We start from the raw sequence: 21,339 nt of genomic DNA, 5'->3' as shown, positions 1-21,339 counted from the left end.
GTTTTCTTCTTTTCGGTCAGTGTGTTTACACTGAGTGTGTTTACATCAGATAATGTGAAAATCCAGGTAATGTAAAACTCAAACTTCATGCCACTTTACCTGAAAATATGAACATCATCTAGAAGATGAAGAAAATTTAAACACTTCACTTTGTCAAGCATGCAGTTGGTTTCAGTGTCGCTCTAGACGTGCGTTGCTGCTTACTTATTTCCGGTTTTGCCATTTGCTTCTCTCATGCACAGACTGAGAAATCCGAAAGAAATCAGAGTGAGTTCACATGAACTGAGAAATCGGATTACTGAGCTAAAAATTCAGCTATCGGATTTCTTAATTAGATTTCTAGACTTCGATCTAAGAAATCAGAGTATACATTTATCTGATTATTTAAATGGTTATGGAACTGCAGAAATCAATTACTGAATGCATGTAAATCCACTGACTGGGAAATTCTACTCTTTAAATTCCAGTGAAAAAAAAAAAAAAAAAAAAGTTTCACTTTTACACAGTGCTATACTGTTCAGAAAATTCCCAGCAAATTCCCTGAAACACTTGGTCACTGAACCTTCAGCTTGATGGATTTGCTACAGCTAATCAAGCAACCAAATCAAGCCTCACTGCTCACTCAAAGCCCAGACATACAAGCTGAAACTCTTATTTTAGAGAGATTCTCAAAAGAACAAGTTCATTGGAAAAGACCAGTTTCTTGGAACAGTGCTTGGAAAAAGACAACTAGCTACAAGATGGATGGATGGATACAATCAAAAGAAATATAAACCAGCCATTCAGAAGCCTGAAGACCCAGACAGAACATGTGTGTTGCAAATCTGACTGAAAGTAATTAAATATATTTATATATATACACATATTATATATAATATGTTCAGATGTTTACATTTTTCCACATTTTCGCAAGAGAGGGTGAATCCTTGTCATCAAACAAGTGAAAACCTGATGGCCACTGTAGGACTGAGATTATAGAACATGAAACTGAAGACCGTTTTGTTAGGCTTTATTGACAATCACAGTTTTAAAAACATTTCAGAAACAAAACCTCTTGAAAATGCGCAACCGCAAAATATACATTGCAAAAGAGAGAAGATGCAGCTAAAATTTAAACATCATTAGAAAAATCACAAACTAAACCGTCTTAGAAAAAAGTTCCAGTTTTCCATCTTCAAAATCAAAGCAGATCAAACATTCCACAATTTTTTTTTTTCTTTCCAGCAAAAGTAACAACTTCATTCAGAGTTACAGTAACCTTCTACTGGAAGATCTGATTCATATTGAACAGTCCTTCAGCATGACTGAACAGGTACTAAGCTATGTTAAATGCTGAAAGTTTTAAGAAAGAAGAACAGATTAATATGCTTTTAAAACCATATAAAATCCTGGACCCACCTAAAGACATTTTCAAATTTTGTACAAAATAACCATTTCTAACTGAGCTATGAACTGAAATGTTGCACTGTTTCAATAGTTTGCTGATTTCAGACCAAGAAAATGTAGCACAGTGGATCAATATTTCAAGTAAGCGATTTAAAGGCATAAATGTATAGCTTGTACATACATTCAGTTTAGCCTGGTCTCTGGAATGATCAAAAGGCTGTACTTACAAAGCCTGCTTTCAACAGAAGCTATCTACAGACTGTAACACATAAAACCATGTTCAGTTTGGTGATATGTTTGTGTGCTGCAAACCCTTCACCACGTTCAGTTGGGCAGAAGTTACTGTTGCTTTCATTACTGGATGGAGCTGCCGCTCACTGACCGGCCCAGCAGGGGCACTGAGGTTTGCGCTGAAGGGAGTGTAACCTCTGTCAGACGTGCAAGTCTCTTATATTTCGGCAAGCTCTGCTTGTTTGTCTGCTTCGAACTCAGGCTCATTGTCGTCGTCGCCATTGTAGTCCGCCAGATCCTCGTCAAACTCCTGTACAGCTGTTTTATCATCTACACAAACACAACAAGCAAACAAATCACCATCGGTCAACACACTGATGGAATGATCTGGCAAAAATCAATATAATTTACATGAAGTTGATTAAAGTATGTTTGGTGTCCAAATTTTGCTTCTTTATTTTATATGAAAGGCTAACAGTGCTAACCAACATTAGAAGTCAATAGTCATCCAAATAATCTCATGAATGCATCCCTCAAATTTCTCCCAGCCTATATCAAATTCTTAAGGTCAGAATTTCCTAATTATGACTTTGGCGTTTCTAAGTATGACTTGATAGGTCTTCTGTGAGTTTATTGGCTGGCTGTAAAGCAGAAATCTGATTATAGCCCGACTCGTAGACCCGGAGTTTCCCATTATCTGATTACCCAAGTGCACACGAATGCGTTGATCAGATCACTGACAAAATCTGATTATCTGCAGTTATTATTACATAAGTGCACATAAACACGCTCAGTGTTTCCCACTAGTAATTAAGACTTAATCAGCAGTGCTCATCTCATATAAACGAGAAAGCAGCCTTTATTTGAAAATTTCAAACTGAAGATATGGGTTTATAAATAGAAACACATATGCCTGTGCGCGCACACACACACGCACACGCACACACACGCACACACACGCACACACACGCACACACACGCACACTTTCTAAGCCACTTATCCTTTTGGGTCACGCTGGATACACCTTGTACAGGTTGCCAGTCCACTGCAGGGCAGACACACAGACAAATACATTCACACTACACTTACACCTAGGGGCAATTTAGCTTCTCTAATTGGCCTGACTGCATGTCTTTGGACTGTGGGAAGAAACTGGAGTACCAGAAAGAAACCCAGGCAAACACAGGGAGAACATGTTCCTCATAGAAAAGTCCCTGGTCGCCTGGCTGGGGAATCAAACCCAGGCCCTTCCTGCCATGAGGTGTCAGTGCTACCCACTGTGCCAAACTTGCATGTGTTTGACGTGTTTGTTGCATGTGAAGGAATCGAAACAACACCTATCGTCTAAAATCGCCTGTCGCTTTACTCTCATATCAGTTGTAATTTTGCAATAATGCTGATGTTTTAACGAACATGAAATCAGTCATAAACATTAGCCCACCTCCTCATGTAAAAGTTATCCTGCCTGAATACAACTGGGCTGTCCAAAGTATCTACTAAGAAATATGTTGCATTTTTTCCTTTCACCTGATGGTGGCAGCAGTACCACAAATTTAAAGGGTGTTGCAGAACACTGTGTTAACAAACTTGGCAAAGTGCAAAAGCCGTTTTTCCACTCTGACTGGACCTGCAAATTATGACTACAGTTAAAACACTGACAATAAGAAATAGCAATTACATTCAAATGGTGGGAAATTTGTTTATTTTGATATTGTCCAATCTGATCCTGTTTGAGAATTTTGGAAACCACCTCGATTTTTTGATTCGGATCGATTTTGTTTTGTGAAAAGATGTGCACCTTTGAGTTTGGACAGTTGTTTCTCAATCTCGCCTTCATTGTCATATTCTATAGCATCATCTTCCTTCCCCTCTCTGTTCACCGCAGCGTCCAGCAGAGCATCTGCACAGGGGAAAAGACTGTGAGCAGTGTTTAAGTGGGAGTTTGCATTTCAGTTGAAAAGGTGGGCAACACAGTTGAGCCGTTTCTACCTGCAGCCTTTAGGTCTCCTCCTTTGATGTCCATCACTCCTTCCAGGGTCTCATCATTGGCAAGACTGCTCAGAGTCATGTTCTGATTGGAGGGTTTGGAGGTGGATGGCTTGTCTGAAGTTTCCCCAGTCATTTCAGCTTAAAAGCAAGACAGTAAGAGAGAGAGATAAAACACACGTTAGCCAGGGATGGTCACATGAACGAAGAATCTGACACTGACAGTGGTGTACGCAATATTTTCACAGAGAGCACAAACTCCACCTCACCTTCGACTGGCAGAAAAGAGGTTCATCATTAACTGATATTGTTTTTAGCCTATAAGCTGTTGGTTTTATCCAACATGACAGAAGTGGTTCGAACAGAGGTTCTAAAGAAGCCTAACCTAAGAGAGGTTGGAAGCCTTGAGTATTTTCTACAAGTATTTTTATGAGCCCACATAGCTAATGTGGATAAGCTCAATTAGAAACTACATCAAGGATGAAGTATAAAAAAGATAATACAGAATAAAACCACTGTATTGCTTTTACTTAGCACCATCAGTCCCACCTATTTTTTGTTTTCCTTTCTAGTTTAAAGAAAAAAAAATGTGATCAATGACATCATTCAGCTCACGATCATGTGACTGCTTTCTAAAGTTGCAAACCTCAACGTGGGTTTCAATGGTTTCAAGCCAATACTGATCACTTGTATCTTAACTTACAGTTTGTACATGAACATATTTGGATCAAATGGCATAAAACCCTGCTGCAATATCACAAGGACAGAAGCTCTACAGCTGATAATCGTCTTTTTGTCCACCAGTTGTAATATAAGTAATATAACTCTTTTCTGCACTGCGTCAGAAAGCTATGTTTTACAATCACTACCAAATGCATGGAAGGCATTTCTGACCATAAATAAACAAAACAACAAACATCCACTTTGGCTTCGCCAAGTTTTATAATGTATGAGAACATTTACAGCTCCCTCTCAGTTCAGTGATTTTCAATGAAGTAATACATTTACCTTTATTAATCAATTAAAAAATAAAATCAATCTAAATAAATATATGAATGTGTTGGATTGGTTTCATGCTGTCTCTGTATGACCATTTTAGATCATCTAAGAACGTTCTGTACTTTTTGAAGTCTCTCGATCACAGATACACAGCACTGATACTTGGGTTGAGGGGGTTGTTTGGGCCAGTTGAGGGTTCTAACACTATACTATTGTTTGTTTCTGCTCTCTGTGGGAGAAAGAACTGAGCGGTCTTGAAATATAAATGTAAACTTGTCCCCAAAAGGGCATGACCCAGTCTTGTTTAGCCTCAATAATTGCTAGAACGACTCAGCAAGTCAACAGTTTATAAACAAATTGTGTTTCATTAAAGTATTGAAAGGCAGGGCTGCTGCAGTGGCAAATTTTCAACAGGAGTGCGATACCAAAATCAGAAGCTCGGACAGAGCGGTGGACGGGTGTTAGACAGGCTTAACCACTGAGAACCATGTATGCAACCTTTTTGTAGGGATGTCCCGATCCGATCTCAAAGATTAGTATCGGGCCCGATCAAGGCATTTTTAACTGATCGGCATCGGCTTAACTGAGCATGAATCTGTGCCCGATCCTGTGTTTTACGTCAGTGGTCACATGGGTGTCATGGCAGAGAGTGCTATTTGTGGCAGAATGCTGCTAAAATGTCTGGCCTGTGGAAATACTGTGATACTGTGTGGATAAAATAAAGTGGAGAACGAAACCGGTCCAACAGTCACGTGTAACGTATGCAATCCTATCATTTTGTGACGCAGTAGTAACTGAGCTGATACGGCACCTAAAAAGTAAACACTCAGTGGAATACAGCGAGTTTACTCGAGTAACTCAGGCAAAGGCTGCACCAAAGCAACACACACTAGAGCAAACAGAGACATTTTCTCAAGACAGAGACGTGGCCAAAAAGATTACTGAGAGTAACCGAGTTCATCACTTTGGATGACAAGCCTATGGCTTAGGTAGAAAACAGGTTTTTGCGGTCTTTACGCCCTACAGACACGGCCATACCGGAGCTTTACAACAAGGCTTGTGAGCACGTTCGAGGTCTTTTATCAGATGTGAGTGCTGTTAGCTTTACCACCGACATTTGGAGTTCTGATGTTTCCCCATCATTACTTCGCCTCACAGCGCACTGGATTGACTCGACTTTTGATGAAAAGCCGGTGTTGCGTCTCGATGTCCCTCACTGGCTGCTATTGCAAACACGTTTCTCTGTGCCCCCAATACAAGTGTGGACAGTGAGCGACTCTTTAGTCCAGTCTCAAACGACACTGATGAGAAGAGGAACCGTGGCGGTCACCTAACACGGCAGAGATGCTACTTTTCCTCAAAAAACCCTTCACTTCATTTGGAGTGCACAAAACTGAATAAGAGAAAGGAAAAACTGTAGCCAGTCCAATAAAAGCACTTGAAGAACTGGCCTTCCCAGATAATAAAGAAAAGTACAATGCAGCTTTATTATTTTGCTATAATTCTGTTGCTCAAATAAATGGAAATGTATATTGTTTTTTTACATGTTCAAGTTAAGCTGCTACACCACTTAAGTGGAATTGAGATTTCTGATTTTTCATTTTTGTATACTACGATGCTGCACTAGGTGGAATTTTGGTATTTGTCATGATTGTGAATGTTAAGCTATTACAACACTTTAAAGTGGAATTATAATTATATTACTCATTTTGAGTGCTCTAGTTTTACTACTACACTGCTGCACTTAATGGTATAGCTTGGACGCAGACAATGTTTTTCTTAATGCACTGCAGAACAATTCAGTTGCGAAGCATATACACTGGACTGATTTTAATCAAACTGTAATGGACTTGAATTGTGCACTGTGCAATAGTATTATCTAGGAAAATATACGATAAATATCGGACTAAGAATTGATATCGGAAGTTGGTCAATATTAAATGTCTCGGATCGGGAGCAGAAAAACTTGAATCGGCACATCCCTACTTTTTTGTTTTACAAACCAGTTTAAAAACAGTTGCATGCAACACATTCCATTAATCTATCAGAGAAATGTATATTTTATATATATTTTTATGTACTATATTGTTCTCACACCCAAGCAATGAATTAGCTTGTTAACAGTGGTTACCATAGGCTAGATGCTCTAGAATTTCTTACGCCTGGTCTTAGGAAAAAAATCAGCTTACTTTCATTATTTTTATATATATATATATATATATATATATATATATAAAATTCAGCTAATCTTAAAAAGTTACCACTGACTTATAAGCCCTGTTGCTGCAACCACAGAGGTTACCCGGCTCTAACTCAACTGCTTCTCAATTTATCAAACCGACAGTATACTTAAACAAACAAACAAACAAAAAACAAAAAAAAAAACAACACAAAATTGTGCCGTGCACGTCATCCCTGAATGGTCATTCGGCTGACAGCAACAGACCCAAAACCTAACGGAAATTCAGTTCACACACCAATATCTCCCACCAACTAAGTATTTACAGAAAGAAATCGGTAGCATTTTATTTAGTAGACTAAGTTCTACCTCTGCGTGTAAATATCTCAGATTTGAGATGCTTATCAATCTTGTGCTTCAGTTCTGGAGCTGGTTCTGTGTTTAAGCGTTCACTGGCGCTTTTATCGGAGTCATTCCCAGCTGGAACTTCAGATGCAGACCTGGAGACAGTGGCCTTCTGAGTGGAGATAACAGCACCCTGCAGATGAGAAAGAAGGGGAGATAGTCTTGAACATTCATTTTCATGAAAACATGCAAAGGCTAAGAACTGCGCTTTAACATCTTTAGCAGGGATGTTAACGATTAACCGATTAACCGTTAACCAGCTAAGACACAAATGTTCGACTAGCGCTTTTGTTCATTTAATTACTAATAACCAGTTGATATTTGAATAAACAAGCTTTTCACTCAACTTAAGGACCATATTTGAATTGCACATAGGATGGTGCAAGAGCACAACTTGCACCTACAACTCTGGGTTTTCTGGAAATTATATGTTTGTTAATTTGAGTCAGTCCATGATTTTAGGTTTGTTAGTTAATTAACCACTGACTGATAACAGGGGATTCCTTAGTCTTTAGTAGTGTCAATCAGTGTTTATCAGTCAACTGGGAGGAATAATTTGTTCATCTCTGACAAAGCTACAGTGGGAGCTGCTGGTTTACCTGAACAGCTCCTGCTGAAGTTTGCTTCTCATACTTCTTCTGCACCTCTTGTTTGGCTGCTGCTATCTTTTCATTGCATTCTTCCTTTTGGGCCAAGATCTGGGCGTTACACTGAGTCCTACACACACACACACACACACACACACACACACACACACCCCTTGTGCTGAACTTGTGACATCTTACCCCATTTATGTAGTTAAACTGGTTCAGGTGGTCACTTTTGACAGCAATTGTCCAGATATTTCTCACAATTCATCCAGTTTTTGTACCATGACAGTGTTTTTGATTACTGAGCTGTGTATTTTACAGAATTCAACAATTATTTTACAATTGTTCGCAAAAGCCTGAACACACCTTATTTTAGTGAAAATAAGTTCACACATCCTTTACATGGAACAAACTCAAATATGGCATTTCTCTACAAATTTTACAGCACAATTTCTATTTATTTGCTTTATGGCTTTATAGTTATATATTAATTGTTTCACATATTGTAGGAAAATGAAACTTAAAATATATAATGTAACTTTTACACAGGCTACATTTTATGTTCAAATTCAAAATACGGCGTTAAAAAGTGTAGAAGTGCATTCTCTGTAGAAGATGTGTTATATTACAAAACCAATAAAACATCTAATTTGACCAGAGGTGCCAAAACAGTTGCATTAGGTACAGACTCTATATAGTGGGGTTAGTTTATCACACTGTTACAACTAACCCATACAAAGTAAACTATTAATTTAATTATTTTCCCCTTCATATAAATTCAAAAGGGTTTGTTTGGAACTTTTTTTGGATTAGATTAAAAAAAATTAATCAACACACCATGAATGTGAAAAGTATTTACTGTTCTACACCATGATCAAATGTTTGACTTACTCTCTCTTATTAGTGATATTTATTTTGATCTGTATATTTTACACATTCAGGTTGGGAAACCTGTGTGGCTCAAACAACATAGATGTGTACTGAACAAACTGTCTGCGTCAACTTGTTACCCTCTAAACCCCCCAACCCTACCTATGGGGTAAGTTGTAAAATGTATGCTCATGTCACTTTTGGCTCAGTTGAGCCAAGTTGAAAGTTCACATTTTTAGTTACTTAGCAAGTCCAAATGTGTCACAACAGAAGGATGGATTACAAAGTACTGTGGCATAGTGCTGGGCGATATATGGTTCATGTAACAATATGCATCAATATACCGATACTGGTCACACAATAATACTACACACAGCTAAACTTAACGCACCAAACTGACAAAAGTTACCCGTAATGTATTTGCTGGATACCCAACACTGAAGGAATAGTTAAAAATGGAATTAATAGTAAGTACACATGGCACCGTGACATGTGGAATTAAGCTTAACCTAAACTTCATTTTATCAGACTTACATGTCGTAGGTGAGTTTCTTATTCAGTGTGTTCATTTTACTCTCACATGACTGCATGTCCTTCTGCACCTTACTGAGGTCTTCCAGCAGTGTCTTCATCTGGTCTAGAACAAGAGAATTAATTACAGAAAATAACAGAAAATAATCAAAGTGAATATAATATTTGTTAAGAATGTCTGTTAAATAAAGCTAAATACAAATGTAATATAAGACTAATGTACAGTAGTGGTACACCAAATATATATAAAAAAAAACTTCTCAAAATGAAAATCACACCAACAAAAGTAGACCAAAGTCTGGTCAAATGACCTTTATTTTACTTTGCTTAAGCAAAAATAAATTAGCACAACCTTTACAGAGAACACACTGCTGCAGCACATTAATACACAATGTGTTTATTTGCCAAATTAAAAAAAAAAATCATCAAATGAATAAAAATTGTGCATTAAACCCCCCACCCCCCCCCGGCGCATCTCTGGTAATGCGCTCAACAGAAGTTGATGTTAATGTAAATCACGCCCCTGCATCTCGAGTTATTCAGTGTCAGATGACCATGTACATTGTAATCTAACACTAATCTAAGAACTATTATCCCATAGAAGTAAAAAAAAAAAAAAAAAAAAAAAGGGTTAGTATTACTAAACAAGTTCCTCAGAAAACTCTAAGCATGTGCTGTGAATATGCTAAAAATAAACTTTACTCCCTAAAAGAGAAAAACTGTTTTGTTGGCTAATGATAGAGTTTCAGCTAACTAATTTTGCTTGTGTTGTTTCCACTGAAATGTGCATGGGCTAAAAAAGGTTCACCAATTTAATAATAATAATAATAATAATAATAATAAAATTTAATTTAAAAGCGCCTTTCTCAACACTCAAGGACACTGTACAAAATGTAGGGTTAAATAAAAAAAAAAAAACATCAACAGAGAGATTAGGCTAATTTGAACAGGTGAGTTTTAAGACAATTTTGCATAAGTATGTGTTTAAATCTCTACTAAGTCACTTCAGTTACTACAATAATAACCTTTACTAATGGAGCACAGCTTTTTCTGCATTCTGTGCAAAAATTGTTGTGTACTGAATGACAACGATTTCTGTTATGAAAGCTGAAAGTAAAACTACAGCACACAGCATTATTTTAGCAAAGAAGTAACTTTAGGCATTAGCCTTTTCGAGCCATGTTTTTCTCTACTTTATGTGGTAGGCGTAAACACACAATATGGCCAAAAGTATGTACCTGACCATCACACCTATATGAGCTTGCTGGACATCTCATTTCAAAGCCATGGACATCAATATGTAGTTGGCACCCCTCTGCACCTATATGGTGCACCATTAAACCTCCATTCTACTGAAGGCTTGCCAACAGATTTTGGAGTGTGTCTGTGGGAATTTGTGCCCTTTCAGTCCAAAAAGCGTTTGTGAGGTCAGGCACTGATGTTGGACAAGAGGGTCTGGCTAGGCATCAATGTTCCAGTTCATCCTTAAAGTTTTCAGTGGAGTTGAGGTCAAGGCTCTGTGCAGTTCCTTCACACCAAACTCGCCAAACCATGCCTTAACGGACCTCGCGTTGTGAACAGGGGCACCGGAAAGGGTACTGCTGCCACAAAGTAGGAAGCATGTAATTATCTAAAATGTCTTTGCATGCATCGCTAACATCCCTCTTCAGTGGAACAAAGAGGCCGAGCCCAAACCCTGAAAAAACAGCCCCAGCCATTATACCCACACACACACACACACACACTTTCTTAGCCGCTTATCCTTCTGAGTCACAGGGGGAGCTGGAGCCTATCCCAGCAGTGGAAGGCAGGATACACCCTAGACAGGTCATAAGTCCATTGTAGGGCAGACAGACAGACAGAAATTCACACATGCACACCTAGGGGCAATTTAGCATGTCCAGTTGGCCTGACTGCATATCTTAGGACTGTGGGAGGAAACTGGAGAACCCGGAGGAAACCCGCGCAGACCCGGGGAGAACATGCAAACCCCACGCAGAAAGGACCCTGATCGCCCGGCCAGGAATCCAACCCAGGCCCTTTTTGCTGAGGCAACAGTGCTACCCACTGCGCCACCGTGCGGCCACCCATTATACCTCCTCCACCAAAGTTTACTGTTGGCATTGTCTTCTCATTGGTAGAGTTTTCCTGGCATCCCCCAAATCCAGATTCGTCCATCAAACTGCCAGACAGTGGCATGATTCATCACTCCAGAGTTTCCACTGCTACAGAGTAAAGTGGCAATGTGCTTGACACAATTCCAGCCAACACTTGGCACTGCACATAGTGATCTTAGGTTTGTTTGCAGCTGACTGACCATGAAAACCCATTTCATGAGGCTCCCGACATGGTTAATAAGCAGATATGGCTTTCAGAGGCAGTCTGGAAGTCTAGTGAGCGATGAGACAGAGGATAGGCCATTTTTACAAGCTGCAGTGAGTTTACATGGTCTTTCGCTTCATGGCTGCGCTGCTGTTAATCTTAGATGCTTCCATTTCACAATAATAACACTTACCGCTGATCTAGCAGAACAGAGATTTCACGAAAGGTGCCACATTTAAGGTCACTGAGCTCTTCAGTGCAACCCGCGTTGATGTGCTTAATTTTATACCCATGGCCTTATAATGCATTCAATGACTACTAAGCTCAATGTTAAAACTAGTCTGTGTGGTACGACCAGTTTTGATTTAGTAACCTGAACTTAAGACTTTACTTGCATAATATCAAGCCTACATTTGAACTTATGCACAGCTGGTCCAACTGCCCCATGCAGACACCTTGTTTGCTGGGACAGCCAGAAATGGAACCAGAACATGGAGAGATAGTCACACTTACTTTTCATCTCTTGAACAGTTTTGGCACCGGTGGAAATGTTGAGCAGTAGATTCCCCTGTAACAATGCGATGTTATAAATACTACAGCGTATTCATGCAGGGCACTGACACAACACAGAGATATGCAAAGCATTGTTTTGCCTAAATAAAAACCATAACACAATAATATAATTTCCTCCAAACAGGAGAAAGAAAGAACAGAGAACATTCCAGAGCTCCTACAACACTTTCAGAGGTATTTGCATCAACACAATACAGGACTATAAGCTGCCAGGACTGGAGTTGAGAACCCTGCCACTGAGCACGAACACCTTTACTAAGAGCCATGAAGCAGCTAAAACATATGATACAGCATATGATTATCTTGTACATGCCTTGTACATGTTTCACACATGAGATTTTACATTATAAGTTAGCTTGAAGCTATTTTTTTTTTCAATACTTTTCAATACTTTATGGCTCGAGTCTACATACAGTCTTCAGACAAAGCTTTCACAGACATTCAAGATTTTTTTACTTTGCATGTTCCACTGTTACAGTGAATTATTTAGTAAATATTTAAACTTAAAGCTTAATTCTGAATATTACCGGATATGCCTTTTAGCCTATTAGCAGTTTGCCGGCCACTTGTTAAACAACGCTGGGTTCTTTGGTTTGGCATGTTTTCGTGCGTTATACTTCACAATCACACAAGCTGAACATTTTTCCTTGTCTATGCTCCGCGTTATCACCTTCATGAGGGATAAAGTTCTCCGTCTGCCCCTCCTTCTGCTATGCTGTGGATATTGTGACTGTTTATTAGCTACACCCTGAGGAGGTACTCTATCACATAATCAGTGCCTAAGTGTGCAGTGGAGGCTTGTGAAAGCAGAGCTGTCAATCTAAAACAGCTTAGGTGAAACTTGTTAGACTCAATTGTGAACTGAACAGTGCACACGCGTATTCATGCACTCAACAATCCAATCATAATTGGGTTTCTGCAGGTATCCAATTATTCAAATGGTCATGTAAACACCATACTCTGATCTAGAAATCTAAGAAATCCAATAAAGAGAGCTCAGTTTTAGCTCAGTAATCAGATTTCTCAGGGCAAACTCTTAAGCAGATTTCTATTGGATTTCTCAGTCTGTGCATGTCGTGAGATGGCAGCAAAACACTGTTGGTGTTGTTGGTGAGTGGTGCTGACACCAACACGAAATAAAGATTTTGAATATTCTTCATCGTCTCAATGACGCAATTTCATATTTTCAGGTAAAGTGGCGGAATAAAAAAAAAAAAAGCTGTGGTATGAAGTTTGAGTTTTACATTATGTTTACAACATGTCTTCTGTAAAATTAATAGGCCAGTTGAATATCAGAAAACTGTTTACTGTCTGACTCATGTAGACCTGGAGTTTCCCCAATATCTGATTACTCAATTACAAGCAAAATTGTTGGTCAGATTACTGACAAAATCTGATTTTCTGCAATTATCGGATTATTACGTGCATGTAAACGCACTCAGTGACTATTTTAAGGTCCCACGGTTACATTTCCATACGTACACAACTACAGAGTGGTGGGACATGTCTATTTTTGACTCTGCTTAGATCTGGAGTTAGGACTCCATTTTGACACAGCATCTTTCCATTATATCTAATTATGGTGTCAGCATATGGTGTTTTGCGCTCATGGGGCCTCTAGGGTATTTGAGCGTATCTGTGACTGCACTCTAATCCTAAGCAGCCCCCTGTGCATTAACCTGATGTGTGGGGATACCTTCTCTTGTTCCCACATGCTCTGGGCGCTCTGTTGCTGTTTATGGTGGTTGTTTTCCATGAGGGTGAATTGCTCTGTTTGTTGGCGCAGTTGCTTCTCTGCCTCGCTCCTTCCCATCTGCTCCCGCTCCCTCTCGGCGGACGCCTGCCGCACACGCTCCTCCAGCTCCAACAACTTCGCCTAAACACAGACACATCTGATTAGAATCAAGAACAACTGCAGTGGGACATAAATGCACTACCTTACTGATACATGAGGTTACAGTGTTAGAGAGGAAGGAAAAAACACAAAACTGTAAAGAGCAGATGGTCTACAGGACAGGAGACTGGAAACCAGGGGTCCGACAATTGGCAAACATTATTTCATATTTTGGCCACTAAAAATGTAGAGCCTGTGGTCCGACTGGATGCTTAAGGTCTGTTCTGTAATGCTGTGTTATTCTGTTGTTTTAAATGGAGCCTCAAAGGAAAATTCTAGCAGTAATGTTCTGTTTTTTTTTTGTTTTTTTTTTAAAGAATTTTCCCATTTTTTTGTCACCTACTGCAGCGGTTAAATAAACTGGATAATTTTTTTTTGGGGGGGGGCTGGATTCCAAAGGTTATTGAAATACAGATGAACAGAGTATTACACAAAACAAAATAAAAGAGTTTAGAGTGACCTGATTTTTAGGGTGGAAAAAGACAAATCTACAGTGCTACAGCCCTCCTCTGATAATCATCCATTTTCACTGGTAACGCTGTCACTATGCCAATGTTTGCATGGCCTTCTGCCACCATTGGTCACATACTGATATGAGGCACAAATATGACAACACAGCATTAGAGATCTTTCTGGTTTTTGGAATGCAATGTATGTATTGTATCCCAGAGATCAGAGTTAATATAGTTTGGAGAAAAACTGTGTTGATTTGACTCCAGCAATCCTTTTTCAGCAGTGACTTTTCACCTCTCGTTGCCCAATTCGCTGGTCAGTCATCGCCTGTCGGCGTTTCTGAACTTGCCATGACTTTACTGATGCGAAGCACAAATCAGATGCATTCCCGCAAGAAATAAAAGTCCTGGTGTGCTTATTTTTATTTAATCCCTGTGTCTGTGTAGTCATTTTGTGAGAATGCTTTTCGGTCTTTGTGATTACAGTCTATTTGCAGCGAACACACTGACACCACTATTCCAGCTGTAGTGGGAACAATTATTTAGGAACCAAAAATAGAGCGTACCGTTTCACAGTGGCAAAGATAAAGTGTGTACTATGCTGCTCAATTCTCAATTCCTATCATCATCATTCTGCTCTGTGTTGTGTCTGTGGACGCCGCCACAGCCGGTGTGAATGCATGGTTAAAAAATGTGTAGGTACAAGAAAGGTGTAAGTAATAAAGAGCACACACACACACACACACACACACACACACACACACACACATATATATATATATATATATATAAAATATCAAAGCAATCGGTTCTATTTGTATACTTGCAGCTCCATTTGTATATAGTTATAAGATTAAATAAAATACGGTTCATTTTAAATTTCCTTCCGTTTTTGGCTCTTGGTTTTAGTAACAGGAGCTATGAATGAATCCGAGTTAAAGGGTACCAGCATCTTCAACACCTATTACATGTATAAAATACAAACCTATTATATTATATATATATACACACACACACACAAACCTGTAGCTCCACATTTCTTGAGCTGGACACCCAGTAGTTGAAGCCCAGCAGAAGGATGCAGGCGATGAGAGCAGCCATGAGCAAAGATGGAGAGCGACCTCCCCGACGGCCATTCACCAGAGCCCCCATCATCACACAGATCCAAGCAACACACAGTCAGAGACGGCCCTAAAATCAGAGAAACAAAGATAAAGACACTTCCTCCTGGTGAAAGGGGAAAACATGTCACGTCCGTGGCACTTAAAGGTCCTATTGTGAGTGGGTGAGAACCACCACAAATACCAAACTGAAGCACTCTTTGTTGCTATCTTGACACTCCTGTGCCAAACTTTATTCAAAGGAGAGGGTGGAGCTTCCCTGATTTGCATGGGAGTAAATGGATCTGCAGCCTAACTTGGCTTGTCTGCTGTTTGATTTGTCCAAGGCTAAAGCCTTAACTGCCTTAAATGCCATCCTGATAGCATGCTGCAGATTTACAAAGGCCTGTAACACCTTAGATTACAGAGATCAAAGAAGCGCACTTTACTGGCCTTTCACTAATTTTGCCCAATGTGTTTAGTGAACTGCTTTAGTACAGGAAGCTCAGGGGCACAGCCTCATTTAACTTCCCAACTACAAAACATATGGGTTTGTTTAGTCCTGCAGGACCTGTAGAATTAATCTGAGATGTAATGCTGCGCAGCCTTGATAAAATTCAACAGCACCAGCATTTCCAAATTAAAACCATCCAACACTGTGAATTAAGTTACCCATAATTATGAGTGGGCAATATGACAATATCATGACTTTATATCAAAACACAATACAATATGCTTTTCTGAACATCTCGTGGAGAACGTCAACACTTTGTGAACACTGACTAACTGCATGTTACTTTATAACTAGAGCAAATTAGTCCCATTTAACTGGATTCAAATGCAATGCAGTGTGCCAAATATTGAAATTCATCGTATTCATAATTTTATACATTGTTTTTTATATTTATTTTTTCAAATATCTGAAAAAATATGACCCATCGTGTATTGTGAAAATGTATGGCAAATATATAACATTGTGATATCACCCACCTGCATGCATAATATAGTTAATGAATACATGCTTCCCAAGCGCTTTAAATCTATACTAAGAGACTGTCTTACAAACCTGACACAGCTTGAATTAATTGGACTTTTTTCTTCTGTTTTCTTCTCTTAAAAATGACAGGTAGCCTTACACCATACTGGAAATGTCACAGAGGCACAAAAATGGAGACCCGCTGTTTATAAGGGTTTTTTTTGTATTTTTTACTGTTCTTTTAAATCAACCTGAGGCACACAGCAAACAATACACTGTAGTTAACCGTCAGGGCCTAAAGGCATGCTTAGGTAAAAGACTGGGTCCAGAATTCAGCTTCACAAAATGCACATAAAAGCACAGGGAAGAGTGATGTTTGTGGCAAACCTCCAAACATCTGAGCAAAGCAAATCAATTATAGCAGCAAAAAAACAAAGGCAACACTCTTGCCGCGGTCACTCTTATGTTTTTATATTTATGCGCTATTTCTTGTTCCTCAGCTGAAAAGCTTTTGAGACATGACTGTCTGGCCCAAACATCAAAGCTCTTGTTATTATGTTAAGTGCATAAGTTCAGTCAAACAACTCAATAACTAGTAACTGATGACTGAAGGACTGGAGGGTCACCTATCTGAGACGGTGTCCTAAGAGCCATTTACGATCTGGAATCTGGTCCTAACTTGTGTTGGAGCAGGTTAAGCCTGCAGTGTAAGCTGCCATGACGATGTATTCTGGTAAACAGTGATCCTCTGTCGTGAGACTGGAAACCAAGAGTTAGATCAAACTAAGCTGGCTAAGAAGGAAATCCCACTTCATAGGACAGGCCCCTTTATACCATGAGTAAAGTGGACAAAACAGAATGAAAACTAAAACTTTGTTGCAACCAAGATGACACTATTTTAATGGCATTATAATGGAAATAATGTATCAAATATACCGCTACATAGTTCAAAGCTGAGTGTCAGTATTGAAATATTGTATATTATACTGGTACAATGCTCAGCATTACAGTTCTGACTTCTAAATGCAAAGCAGAAGCGGTGGTGCAAGAAATGTACCATTTGTAAAGTGCTTTCAATGCAGGAAAATCAACAGAATCCAGCACAAAAAAATGAAGTTTTAGATGACACTGCAACAACAGATTCAGACTTGTTTTACAAGTTCTACAGCCCCAATTCCAATGAAGTTGGGACGTAGTGCAAAACATAAATTCTTTCTCAAATTCTTTGGAACATGTCGCAGGCATCAAATTCAAAATAAGTATATTGAATATTTGCAAAAAACAATTAAGTTTATCTGTTGAACATTAAATATCTTGTCTTTGTAGTGTATTCAATTGAATATAGGTTGAAAAGGATTTGCAAATCATCGTATTCGGTTTTTATGTTTTACACAACTTCATTGGAATTGGGGTTGTAGAACGACAGGTGAACGACAGTCTTGTTTTCTTAGAAACAGAGTGTTCTCAACTGGTTTCTGGGAGGTCTGCTTACTGTCTGTGACAAACTGAGGTAGCTGCTGTGTAGTAAAACAGATTGAGGTTTTTAACTGTTGTTCTCATTATTATTTTAAACAACACCTCAAGCTCAGAAATTTGAATCAGAAAATGCACAAAATAAACAATTCTGAGATATTCAGTGTAGGCGGAGCTGGGCAGAGCAGCCTAAACCCACACTTAAATAATACTGTTGTTACTTTGGTGAAATAACAACTCAAGTAACAAAAGCAGGTCAAAAATCTGTAATGAGAAACTTTTTGTACTGCATCAGAACTCGTTAGCAAATCCAGCTTCTATCAGTAAAAGAAGTGGAGACTGTAGGGTTGATTCTCCTCTTTCAGGGATCTTTCTCTACAGAAATGAAAATCAGGAGTCAGGTGGATATGTGACTAATCACAAAACAGTCCAGGAACGGTCACTAACATCACCGAATTTATGTGAGATTTAACACAGAAAAAGGAACTGAATGTTAACAACTACACTGTAACCAAGTTAAAAGAGGAGTTGATTCCTTGCAAAAGTTAGGGCACCCCTGGTCAGTTGCTGTTGCATAGCCAATCGAGTAAAAGATGATCTGATTTCCAAAAAATGCACAAATTTAAAGTTGACAAATTTCCATAATATTATAAGCAAGGTTACTTTTTTTTTTTTTTTTTTTTATCTTTTACAGTTTCAAAATATCAAAAAAGGAAAAAGAGCCGTAAGCAAATGTCTGGGCACCCTGCACACCCCCTTAGCAATTACCACAGCTTCTATTTGTTTTTTTTCTAGCCAGTCCTTGCAGGACTTTCACCCAATCCATGTTGCAAAAAGCTTTTATTTCTGCGGGACTCTTGGCCGTCTTGCACGCACTACTCTTTTGAGGTCTAATCCAGATTTTCAACACTGCTTTTGTAGGGGGGCCGTGAGGTGCGACACCCTTAAGCTTGCGCCTCTTGAGGTAGTCTGTTGTGGATTTTAAGGATGTTTAGGATCATTATCCTGCTGTAGAAGCCATTCTCTTTCCAGCTTTTTTTTAAAGACCATATCATGTTTGCTTCCAGAATTCGCTGGTATTTGTTTGAATCCATTCTTCCTTCTACTAGTGAAATGTTCCCGGTGTCACTGGCTGCAACACAAAGCCCAAACCATGACCGTTCCAGCGGGTTTGATTGGTCTTTCTAGCAATCCTACAAGCAGTTCTCTCTGAACGTTTTCTTGGTCTCACAAACCTCAACTTGACCTCCTACTAACTGCCATTTCTTAATTACATGATAAACTGAGGTAATGTCTATCTGAGCACGCTTTGCTGTCTTCTTATAGTCTTCTTTTGCTAACCTTGCGTATATCAATTATTTTATATTTTCAGAGTGCCAGGTAGCTGCTTAGCCCATGGCTGCTGATTGCTGGGACAAGGTTTGAGAAATCTGAGTATTTATAAATCTTTGAAATTTGCACCACCTAGCCTTTCCTAACAATGCCCACGAAGAAGCCACAGCCCTAACAGGCAAAGACCTCGGAAAAGGGTATCCGAGAGCTCAAATCTCTTGGCGTGCTCAAACTTTTGCATGGAGCGCTTTTTCCTTTTTGACTCTAAAGTGCACATAAAAAAAATAAAAACACTAATCTTGCTTAAAATGTTGAAAATAAGGTTTCTTTGTCTTTGACCTTATTCCTTTCGAGATCAGTTCATCCTCTACTCACTTAACTAGTCACGGTAGGTTATCTGACGTTTTCTGCTTCAGTCTCTGAATGAACACAGGAACCAAACCCAGCAAAACGAGCCCAAGTGGTTCTTTACAACCGCACCATCCGTAAGAGGACAGGGGCTCCGCTATACGGACCCTATCGTACACAGAAAACAGCAATATTAAAAGAAAACTGAGACATTAACTCTGTTATTCGCTCGTAACAGCAGCTAGTGAGTCAACTAATAACAGTAAGCTAACCTCAGTTAAACAACACGTCCTTCACATTTAGGCTCACGGGCTGCTCAGCGTGTGATTTCTGTGTCAAGCGTCGACACCAAGTGCCATGGCGTTAACTGTGAATGACTAGTTTCAGCACAAAACCTTGCATCTCCATTTCTGTCGTCGCTCAGTTTTTGACATAACGAGAAAGTGCCTGTTGCCATTTAACACTGTCTGTAACATTTTATAACGAATGGACCAGAAGAAACGGCCTAGAACTGCTTGTGGGGAAAAGTCTGGTTCCATTGACTCACATTAAAGTAAGGTATGTTTTTCCCTTCTCCTGTAAAGTTATGTTACCATTTTGGAGATTGTTTCGTTCCGACAACAGCGACATGATAACTGAGGAGATTAGCGTTAGCGTTAGATTAGCACTGGTTACCACGGTAAAACGGCTTCAGGAAGCAACACGTCAACAAGTCGCTGTTAGCGCGCTCTGCTAATGATACCGCTGGTAGAGCAGAGGCCGCCAGAAAATCCTCCCGCTGTGCCTGTTCTCTGTGTTCAGACACTGCAGGTTACATCTTCGACATCAGGTACGCAAACCCAAATCATACGCTAACAAACGAGCGCTACGCCCGCGGACAACGCTGCTAGCTGGCCGGTCCGTTAGCCTCCTAGCTAACACCACGATTCATGTACACGGGGTACCGACCGAGTCGATCAGCCCGGCTGCCCTCATCTCGGCTTTAGCTGGACAGAAAGACGCATTATCACAAAAACTGATCTTACCACTGTACTACACGGCCAGGTCAGGTCAGCTGAGGCCGGGAAACCTCGACATGGTCAGTAATCCGCTTTCTCTGACTGAGGGGTCGTCTCTGAGCAGACTCCGCAGCTTTCACTCCCTCAGAGCGCTTTTTCATTTCACCCGCATCGTTAGAGGCGCTGCAGAGACTCGGCTCGCGAAAGAATCGATTCCTTCCAACCGATTCTTTGCAACAAATCGGTCAAAGCAAATGAATCGAGCTATTTGGTCGAATCAGCGCAGCGTCCATGTGGAGACTGATCTCTAACAAAACCTCCACACAACGTTAAAACCATGCTATCAAATGCCACAGTATGCGGACTAGTTTAAAACCCACGCGATGATTTTGAGCTCCCTTGCAAATCCAGTGGTTTATTTATATAATATATATAATAATATATATATTTATTTAGATTTATTAATAATTCTTTATTTTGTATGTTGTTTGTTTTCATGTTTAGGTTTAATATATCTTGTCTATATAGTAACAAGTAACAAACTGTAAAAACCCTGGTTAAGTACTTAACGACGTTAGTTTCTTGCCTGTTAATTCTCTTCTTGTTTTTCATTGCTGTCCCTTTGCTGCTTTGATACTGTGTGTGTGTGTATTTTTATATAATGTATATAGTGTGTATGCAAATATACACACA

General features: G+C 39.4%; 1 protein-coding gene across 1 annotated transcript; it reads right to left on the bottom strand.

Annotated features, from left to right (window-relative positions):
- Positions 1-993: 993 nt before the first annotated feature.
- golm1 (golgi membrane protein 1) lies at positions 994-20,838 on the bottom strand. Its single transcript, XM_017696431.2, has 10 exons — positions 20,674-20,838; positions 15,443-15,610; positions 13,770-13,949; positions 12,014-12,068; positions 9,182-9,284; positions 7,787-7,904; positions 7,152-7,320; positions 3,608-3,745; positions 3,417-3,518; positions 994-1,947 (listed from the first exon to the last, which is right to left on the bottom strand). Exons 2-10 carry the CDS (start codon positions 15,572-15,574, stop codon positions 1,835-1,837), a joined length of 1,110 nt encoding a protein of 369 aa, XP_017551920.1. The 5' UTR covers positions 15,575-15,610; positions 20,674-20,838; the 3' UTR covers positions 994-1,834.
- Between the last annotated feature and the right edge of the window lie 501 nt (positions 20,839-21,339).

Source organism: Pygocentrus nattereri, chromosome 29 (genome assembly GCF_015220715.1).
Source record: "Pygocentrus nattereri isolate fPygNat1 chromosome 29, fPygNat1.pri, whole genome shotgun sequence".
NCBI lineage: Eukaryota > Metazoa > Chordata > Actinopteri > Characiformes > Serrasalmidae > Pygocentrus > Pygocentrus nattereri.
Note: the sequence above shows the minus strand (reverse complement) of the source record. Positions and strands in the feature narration are given on the sequence as shown.

Excerpts from the sequence above, each read along its gene's own strand:
- golm1 (XM_017696431.2), bottom strand. The coding sequence starts at position 15,574 with ATGATGGGGGCTCTGGTGAATGGCCGTCGGGGAGGTCGCTCTCCATCT. Across the intron at positions 9,285-12,013 it reads AACTGTTCAAGAGATGAAAA|ACCAGATGAAGACACTGCTG; the intron begins GTAAGTGTGACT and ends CTCTTGTTCTAG. Across the intron at positions 7,905-9,181 it reads AAGAAACTCACCTACGACAT|GACTCAGTGTAACGCCCAGA; the intron begins GTAAGTCTGATA and ends GTGTGTGTGTAG.